The 9,664-nt window shown below is 41.0% G+C and overlaps 1 protein-coding gene across 2 annotated transcripts; it reads left to right on the top strand.

Moving 5' to 3' along the window:
• Positions 1-1,045: 1,045 nt before the first annotated feature.
• On the top strand, positions 1,046-7,617 carry MSANTD4 (Myb/SANT-like DNA-binding domain containing 4 with coiled-coils). Of its 2 annotated transcripts, none has more exons than XM_004689065.2 (3): positions 1,046-1,081; positions 5,096-5,710; positions 6,030-7,617. In XM_004689065.2, exons 2-3 carry the CDS (start codon positions 5,249-5,251, stop codon positions 6,603-6,605), a joined length of 1,038 nt encoding a protein of 345 aa, XP_004689122.1. In that variant the 5' UTR covers positions 1,046-1,081; positions 5,096-5,248; the 3' UTR covers positions 6,606-7,617. The 2 variants fall into 2 exon arrangements, with proteins under 2 accessions (XP_004689122.1, XP_012584796.1); XM_012729342.1 differs by lacking the exon at positions 1,046-1,081 and adding an exon at positions 1,194-1,250.
• Positions 7,618-9,664: the final 2,047 nt, after the last annotated feature.

Below are 9,664 nucleotides of genomic sequence, written 5' to 3'. Positions count from 1 at the left end.
GGAAATTTCTCCTCAAATGAACCCTAGTTGGAGAAAGGCAGGGAGAAAGCTTTACAGGTGGAAACAATACAATGTAAACTAAGTACGAAAGCCACTCCTCTAATCTATGAAATGAGAGAAACAAAATAAATGGGGCAAGGAAGAAGGAAAAGGGGGAAGGCTGATGACTTGAAGCCTCAAGGAAGAGGAGAAACCTGTAGGAGTTAGTGCTTTATCAGATGAGATTCCAGCAAAGAACCTTAAGCTCTCCACTTTGATTACAGTGAAGAATGGACGAAAGTGGGGCAAGCGCAATACTGGGAGTCACTTAGGAGGCTGCTGAAAAAATTCAGGGGAATGAAGTTAAACAGAGGCAATAGGAGAACAGATGGATTAAAACGTGAATTTGAAGTGTCAGAAAAAGTGGAAGGACTGAAGAGAGGCACATCTTACAGAAAAAAACTGAAAAAGTCGAACGTCTTCTGAGGAGACAAGGACTGAGAAGAGACACGTAGTAAAAAAAAAAGTCAGTGGAGACTTTTAGCTTAGGCAGTCTCAGAGGAATGGCTGCGAACAAATTATGCATCAGTTGGTGGAGGGGACTGCTAGTATGTAAGGAACCCGCTGGGGCAACGCCCGGCCCCAACCTCCACCCAAGCCTATTTTAACAGGTGAGGGTCAAGGACAGGAATAGAGTTTGGAGATGGCGCGACCAGCGTCCCAATCAGGCGGAGCAGCGCAGCAGGATGATCGCCAGAGGCCAATCCATTCCTAGGACTTGTATGATTGACAGAGACGCACGCCAAAGACAGAGAGCCCAGCTTGGAGGCCACGAATCACATGGGGGCGGGATTCCAGGGCACTAACCCGGAACCGGTTTGGGATTCGATTCCCATTGTGAGGCCAGACCTGGGGCGTGCCCTCAGAGAGAATGGCAACACCCTTTGGACCAATGGTAAAGCCTCACTGGACGAGCGGCAGTCCTTTTAGCCAATGGGTAGCTGGAGAGGGCGGGCGAAGCTGGTGGGCGGGGACCCAGTGAAGTATCATTTTTCCTACCCCCCAGCGAGGCGACCGTGCAGAGGTGCAGCCGGGGTCGCAGGTGAGCCGTTCTGTCCCGATCGAGGCCAACAGGGAGGAGGCTGCTTGGCGGACGGGGGTTGTTTCCGCAGCTGGGAGGGTCCTGGCGGGACCAGCGGCAGGTGGTGGCGCTCCACAGCTGGCTTTGGCCCTGGCTTCGCGGCGTAGACGGACCAGGACTTTAGGCAGAGGTACCCTTGGCGGCTGCCACCTGACGGGGGAGGAGGAGCGGGGCCAAGCCTCCCCAGCCAGGCTGGGGCAGTTTCTGGGCAACAGTTCGGGGCTGTGATATCCACCCGGAGAGAGGATTGTCCTCCAGGTTGTCCAAGTCCTAGCTGGTGCAGCCAGCGCGCCTTGCCCGCGTCAGGTGCACGCCCCTCACCCCAGGATCCCGGGAACCTTTGATCCTCCCGGGGAGGGGCTGTTGCTCAGTCGTGCCGAAGGAGGCGGTCTGAAGCGAGGTACTTTCATAAACTTAGTTACTAAACTACCGCAAGTTTTAGGAAATAGCATCTTCTTCGGTAGAGAAGTGGATCTTCTCTGAGAATACGGTGGCGGACCACTTACACTTTACAGAGAATTGGGGTGGGGATGAGAAGTTTGTGGATTTCTCATGCTTTTCTTGGACTGCCTAGTGAATTTACATATATTAATGTATTATAAATTTATAACGGTGTAATAAATTATGTCTGTAATAAATATGGAGCAGAATTTACTGCTTGATTTTACTCAGTTCTCCTAATTCTGCCGTGTAGGAATGTCATTTTCAAGTGTTAGCCCTTGCAGGAAAATTGTCCAGTTACAGTATGCCAGTGGTGGGACTTGTTCTTCACATAGTTTTGCGTAAGTGAACCACACTCACATCTATTTTCAGCTAATGAAGAGTAATCACTACTTCCTGTGATGGGATCAGGAAAATGGTTGTTGCCTGTGCTTGAAAATGAGAGGTCTGAAGTTTAGAGGTTGCAACTACTGTATTTCTGTAGACGGGAAGACAACCAGTATAGTAACAGATGGGGGAAGACAGGCTATGCAAAGAATGACTGCTGCCAAAATTTTAAAAATACACTAAGGGCTCATTTTAAAAGGATGGGTTATTTCTGTCATGTAGCAATAAATTTAATCCAGTTGCTAAAATGACCTCAGGTTCTATGAGCTCAAAATCTGCTGATCAATATTTGCCTAAATTAGGATTCTCTTGACTCTTGCAATGATAGTTTTATTATTTTGTGATATATTTTTGATATATTTTTTACAATTTATACATTTCAGTAAAATTGCCTTGATATAAAAATTAAGATGCTAGAATTTCAATAATATGTGCACTTCAGTGTCTTCAGAGTCTCCACTAAAGACTCAGGGACATTTGATCTCAGATGGTTTTCCAACTTTTATTCCTCTTTTTTCCTTTTATTTCTGTTTGTTTTATAAGGTCCAAATCAAATGCTAATTCTTACTCTCAACCTTCCATGATCCCTCCATATATTTTTCCTCCTTTCTGAACTTGTACAGTGTTTTATTGGAACTTAATGTACTTCACATATATTTACATTATCAACCAATAAAGAATATTCACTTAGTGGATCCACTAAGTGATATGTTTAGGTAGATTAAAACTTACTTAATAGTAGGAGTAGTAGTTGATCATTGATCCCTTATTGGCTCTATTGCAAAATAAATGATTATAATATTTCTGACAGTGAATGCTTATAACACAAACATAAGAGTTGGAAGGGTTGGACAACTAGACATCTAAGCCAAGTCTTCAGGTTGAAACTTACTGCCGAGGCAAAAGATCAGCGGTCATGGGAGGACGGGCTGGTGGAATACTTGGATGATTCCTAAGGCATTCTGTCATGACAATCAGAATGTGTACAACGGGATATCTGTTGTGGAATGATTACTAAGATCCAGATAATTGACACATCCATCACCTCACTCAGTTAACTTTGTGTATACAAGAGACATGGCTAATCTTGCTGAGGGCAAGATCAAAAGTACTGATTATTTTAATTAGTACTTTTAGTAGCCAGTGGTGTGAACACTGAGTTCTGCTCAAGTGCTCTTTATAAACTCTCAATGTATAACCATGTTCCAAAGATTATATTAATTGATGAGGCACTTTTAAAAATCTCTGAGGTCATTTTAATGTGCTGTAGACCTGTACAAATGTGTGCTATTGAGTTCTTGAATTGTTCTAGTATGCTTTAACCACAATGAGATGTGCTCTAACCACATAATGCTGCATTCAAAGACTTTGTGGAAAAAGCAAGAATGGAAATTTGATTATTTATTTTTATATATTAATTACATTTTGGAATGGTAATTCATTGAATATATGGGTTCGTTAAAATGTCAAAGTTAATTTCATCTTTGTTTTGCTGCTTCATTTTTGCTTTACCGTGGATACTATATATTTGTGTGTCTGTGTAGAACTGGGGTGTATGCCAGAAGTACAGGGAGGGGGTGAAAGGATTCACCAGAGATAGACTGGGGAGCAGAACAACCAGATTTACTGAAATACACTTTAAGAGGAGCAGCTGGTAAGACAGGAGAGGTCTGCTGCATCAATGTGAGTCACCTCCCTGGTCAGGGATGAAACTCAGGCCATGGGCGTGATAGTGCTGAGACTTAACTCCTAGGCCACCAAAGAGGCCCTTCTTCTAGAAGTTTTTACTAATATATGTAAACAATATATATGTTTATGTTGGACATTGCTGCTCAGGATAGACTTTTGCTGCCAAAGTGTAATCCAAGGACCAGTAGCATTAGCATCATTTGGGAGCTGGTCAGGAATGTCGAATCACTAACCCTACCAGGCCTACTGAATCAGCATCTGCATTTTAATTTAAAAAAAAAAAAAAATGTCGTATATCTAGTGACAAGAGATGTGGCTGATCAAGCAGTATCTGGCTAGGGTAAGATCAATTATTAAATTATTACTCAAGCTGATTATTTTAATTAGTACTTTTTATTAGTTATCTTGAGAAATCTTGGAATTCAGCTTTAGAAATAGTTCATGCACAATCTTCTGTTTTTGCTTTTGCATCTTTACCTTGTGCATGCCACCAAATTGCTGATGATTTTTTGAGCATTTATGTTTTGCTCTTTGTATTTTTAGTTCCCTCAGATTCCTTGTCAGGAGCCAGTGGCCATTCAGGAGATGGTTATTCCACATGACTGACCAGAAACAAAAAAGATACTGAAGTTTAGAAATAGGAAATTTGTATTGTCTTAAGTTGTAAAACAAAAATATTTAGGCATTTTCTAATTAAATGTACCCTTACTTAATTGCTATATCTTTAGTGATATTTGTATTATGGACTTCAAGAGAAATATTTTTCCTGCTAGTAAAATTTTGAAATTGGCAGATATTAAAGTATTGAGAGAGAAAATGATAGTAAAACTTAACCTAGTTGAAACTTTGATGAGTTTTCTGCATATATATAAATGTAATTTTATCTAAACCTTTCATATAAAAACCTGCTTCATTTGAAAGTCTAATGTCTCAAAACTTAGCAACACATTTATATAGCTGCTAATGAAAAGGGAAAGAGATGTGACATAAAGGGATCTATATGTAACTCATGCCAATTAACTGACTGTGTAGTTAGCAAATTATTTATATGCTGATATTTCACATTCAGTGAGAATGGAATTCAAAAGGCCAAGGAGGGAGCAATCCATTGCCTATGCAGTGGGAACTGTGTGTAAAAACCTGAGCAAGGAAAGAGCTTGACAAGAACAGATGAGTGAAAGAAGATCTATATAGTCAGAATTGAGAGGCTGAGCTGCTGTAGTAAGAGAAGGAGCTGGAGAAGCAGAGGGTGGGTGAAGAGTGAATAGTGACAGTCTACTAGTTAGGAGTTGTACAGCAGCCCGGGTGAGTGGTAATGGTAGCTTGGACTGTGGTGCTGGCAGAGGCAAGAATTGTAGGCTAGAAATCTTTTTAGAAGTTTATCTTGCTTACTGGGTTGAAGTACATCGCACATTGCAGAAGTAGCAGGTTGATTGATACTTTACTTTTTCTCTTTAGGAATTATCAGCCTGCTGGTGCTTCTAGATGAACCGAAAGCAGATTTAAGCAAATTGCCAACAGGGATTGTCTTTGGTTTTTGTGCTTTGTAGCTGCCCTCAAATTCCTTTCGTACCTCCTCTTACTATAAAAACTGCATTTGAATCTTCAAAAATGAAGCAGTTGAAAAGAAAAAGGAAAAGCAATTTCAGTGTTCAAGAAACTCAAACCCTTTTGAAAGAAATTACAAAAAGGAAAGAAGTTATTTTTTCCAAGCAGCTCAATACAACAATTAATGTGATGAAACGGATGGCCTGGGAGGAGATAGCGCAGTGTGTGAACGCTGTTGGGGAAGGAGAGCAGAGGACTGGGACGGAGGTAAAGAGGAGATACCTCGACTGGCGAGCGCTGATGAAGAGGAAGAGGATGAAGGCAAACATTAAGTTGGTTGGTTCGGGATTTCCTCTTCCCACATCGGATTTAGATGACTCTCTCACAGAAGAGATAGATGAAAAGATTGGATTCCGAAATGATACAAATTTTGACTGGCAAAATGTGGCAGATTTCAGGGATGCAGGTGGATCGTTAACTGAAGTCAAAGTGGAAGAGGAAGAAAGAGACCCCCAGAGTCCTGAGGTAAATATTAGTCTGTGAGCACTTTTTCCTTCCTATGTCTTCATGTCTGATATGAGTTTATTAGAGCTCAGGAATAATTGACAAGTCAAGCTGACTTAAATGTGGTGCATACCGAAGTCCCTCTGGTTTTCCCTTTTTTCTCCCCCAACACACTGATCCTAATAGGCATCAATGACTTTAGGTAATTCAATGTAAATATTATTCAGAATTCAAATTAAATGTTACTGTGTACTCAAGGGATACCAGAAACTTTTAAGAAACGTTTAGTCACATTGATAACTGTGAAGTAGAAATACTGAAAATTGCTTTTGTCTCTTAGTTTGAGATTGAAGAGGAAGAAGAAATGCTGTCATCAGTCATACCCGATTCCAGAAGGGAAAATGAACTTCCGGATTTCCCCCACATCGATGAGTTTTTCACTCTTAACTCAACACCATCAAGGTCTGCATATGACGAGCCCCATTTGCTTGTCAACATAGAGAAACAGAAACTGGAGTTGGAGAAGCGACGCCTGGATATCGAGGCTGAGAGACTGCAGGTGGAAAAGGAGCGCCTGCAGATTGAGAAGGAGAGGCTGCGGCACCTCGACCTGGAGCATGAGCGGCTGCAGCTGGAGAAGGAGCGGCTGCAGATCGAGAGAGAGAAGCTGCGTTTGCAGATTGTCAGCGCAGAGAAGCCATCTTTGGAAAGCGAACTCGGCCCAGGAGAGAAGTCCATACTTCAGCCGCAGGACATAGAAACAGAGAAGTTAAAACTTGAGCGAGAACGATTGCAGCTGGAAAAGGATAGGCTGCAGTTCTTGAAATTTGAGTCGGAGAAGCTACAGATTGAAAAGGAACGGTTGCAAGTAGAGAAAGAGAGACTTCGAATTCAGAAGGAAGGACACTTGCAGTGATTTAGCTAGGTCTCCATGTAGTAAATGTAAACCATAGGCTTTCTCTATATCAGGTAATAGTGAAAATGGTTGCAGGATTAGCAGATTTCTTCCTGTCTAATGTCAGTGTTTTCAATAGGAAAAAGATAGTTATGTGTGGATAACTGTATGCTAAAATAGTATATTATATAAAGATATGTGCCCTAGCATAAACAGTATAGCAGACACTATTGCGCTGCACTCTTTAAATTAGTAATGTTACATAGAGTGTTGTATAATCTGTGGACCCAGGCTTTACAACTATGTCTATGTAAAGTCAGCTCAGTGTTTCGGGGGTGATTTGAGCACCGAGAAGACATTGGGCAATATCTGGAGACATGTTTAGTTGTCAAACTGGGAAGCGGGGAGTTGCTACTAGCATGTAGTAGATAAGAGGTCAAGGATGGTCACACCAGCAATGCACAGAACAGCCTTCCACAGTAAAGACGTACCCAACCCAAATGTCAGTATTGCTGAGGCTGAGAAACCCCATCTTTGCCTGCCTGTGCACCTCTGTAGCTTTTTATCGTGTCCAAATATTAAAAACCCAGATGTTTATATGGGTAGTTACCTAAACGGCCAAAAACTTTACCTCTGAATGTTACTGTGCAGCATATTGAATAAAAGGAATGAAGGTTTTAGCTGTTCTAGTCCCATATTTTCCATCTATACGTAAACTGAGATTCAGAAAATTACGGAAGTAGCTGAGATTGTCTAAAATGGGCCACTCAGAAAGCCGTTCATTCATCTAGCTATTGATGCTTCTGAAGCAACCTAAAATTTTCGAGCTTTAATTCTTTCTTTGAATTCATTGTCTTAGTTTAGATACAAAAATTGTCATTTCAACCACTTACTGAATCTTACGTGGGTGGTTGAAGCTAGAAAAAAATGACACCAGTATAAAAGTGTTATCAGTAGTCTTATGAACATGAACGCAGTGAGTGATTTTTTGATTTTTAAAAATAAATACTAGATATGTAGGGAGTGGGGCTGGGGGAGGGGGGGTGAATGTCCTCTGTGTCAGATGATGATGATGATGCAATAATGATAGGAGCTGTGTGTTAGGCATTAGGAAACACTTATCACATACTATCTGACCTAACCTGTAGAACAGTTTTTGAGAGTCGTATCTATTATTCCTGATCCCAGAGCTTAGAGAAGTCACACAGTTAGTAAATGGCTGGTCTCAAATATCTTGGTGTATTTTTTCTTTGTTCGCTCCTGAGGAACGAAGTATGTATCTTTATCCCTTTGGTATTTGCTCTGAAACCAAGGACTTTCTTAACTTGTTGCTTTGCCTTCAGTCCCTCACGGTGCTTTTTTCCACCATCCAGGTGATTCGAATGCATCCTAAAGTTGAAAGTTGTGCACAAAGATCACTTTGTATTTTCTGGTTTTCAGGGCTGATAATGTAGCTTTAATTACATCTCTTCTACTGACCGATGCTACCTTGATTCTGCATTTGTTCCCTTTTAATTTAAGAATGTCTTAAATTCATATGTGATACTTGAGTATGAATATATAAGGAAAAATAGATTCCTGTTTAGTTACCTTGACTTCAAAAAGTGTTATTTTTCTATAACTGAAATAAATGCTTCTACTGTAGAAATAAAATTGGCCTGTACTAACTGAAAAGCTATCATTTCAAGTGATTTGCATTTAAAGTATTTCAAGGATTTGAGGGTTGAGTCAAGTGTGCAAAAGATCCCTGCCCTTGGTCAGTCCAGGCAGGGGACTGAGTGTTGTGTTGGACACTGTATACTATGTGCTTTACATCCGTTATTCCCAAGCCAACCACGAAACCAGTCATGCTATGCATAATTTTAGAGAAAATAATTCAGTGCTTCTCCCATTTAATTCTCTAAAGGCCTGAACAACACATACAGTGTCCCAAGATTTTGGCCTAGGAGCTCTAGAATAGTATTAAAGTGTGTGGCTTTGACACTTACTACTGTTCCCATTTAACTCGCCCCATGACTTGCTTTCCTTTTTTGTACAATGGGCATGATGCCCTGGCTTTATTGTTGCCCTTCTAGAATGAAAATATTTTAAAAAATATGTAGAATTATAAAATGCCACTTAAGTACAATGTGATATGCATTGGATTTGCAATGTGTAGTTTTAGATTTTCTAGAAGTGAGCTATAAGTATAGCTAAGATAATTTTTGAGTGGAGCTATCTTAAATTTCTGGAAGAGACTGAAAAACAAGGTTTATACCTTTCCGGTCTTTGAAAAGTATTGGGTTTCTTAGTCCTGTCCCTGGTGGATGGATCTGGTTGGTTCACTGGAGTAGAAAACATCACCGCTGTCTTGAGAAGTGCAGTTGGGAAACCTTTGTGTGGAGCCTGTCAGCAAAGGCAGAATACAGAGCAAGAAGCTGAGTCATTGATGGCGTCATTTGAACTGCTGGATCAAACCTTACGTGCTACTCACTGAATTTTCAGATTTATGAATCTGAATTTCTCCCATTTTATTAGGCTTTATGTCTATTTGGCATCCATTTACTGCAGGAATTAACTCTGTTTCCTTATTTTATGAATCCTTAGTACTCTAGCATTTGTGACCTTGACTAGGGAGAGATTGCAACCTCCCAAGTTTAGCCAATTTTTTTTGGTCGTTGGTATGCTTTTTTTTTTTTTTTAAGATTTATTTATTTGTGCATACAGAACTGGGGTACAGGCCAGAGGCTCAGGGGTGGTGAGGGGTTCACCAGAAGGAGAGTGGGGAACAGAACAGGCAGATGGACGAAGTACACTGCTGAGGGGAGCAGTGGGTATGTCAGGAGAGGTCTGCCATGCCATGTGGATCTCCTCCAGGGCATGTGGGAATTGAACTCATGTGGAAGTGGCTTTAGATTCTCAGTGTTGTGCTTTAACCCGCTGTGTCACCTGGGAGGGCCTGGTAAGCCTTTTTTTAACTTTTAAAATATATCCATTACATCACCACCTTTGTACAATGTATGGTTTCCTGGAGAAATTCCCACCAATTCACCTGTGCACCATCACCATAATCCCTTGTGATCTTCCCACCCCTGTCCTGG

This window comes from Condylura cristata, unplaced genomic scaffold, assembly GCF_000260355.1.
Source record: "Condylura cristata isolate star-nosed mole 26May11 unplaced genomic scaffold, ConCri1.0 scaffold00025, whole genome shotgun sequence".
NCBI lineage: Eukaryota > Metazoa > Chordata > Mammalia > Eulipotyphla > Talpidae > Condylura > Condylura cristata.
The sequence above is the reverse complement of the archived record's forward strand: the minus strand, read 5'-3'. Positions and strand labels throughout refer to the sequence as shown.

Bases quoted from the DNA above. Each gene is read 5' to 3' on its own strand.
- MSANTD4 (XM_004689065.2), top strand. From the start codon at position 5,249: ATGAAGCAGTTGAAAAGAAAAAGGAAAAGCAATTTCAGTGTTCAAGAA. The intron at 5,711-6,029 runs GTAAATATTAGT...TTTGTCTCTTAG, and splicing joins GAGACCCCCAGAGTCCTGAG to TTTGAGATTGAAGAGGAAGA.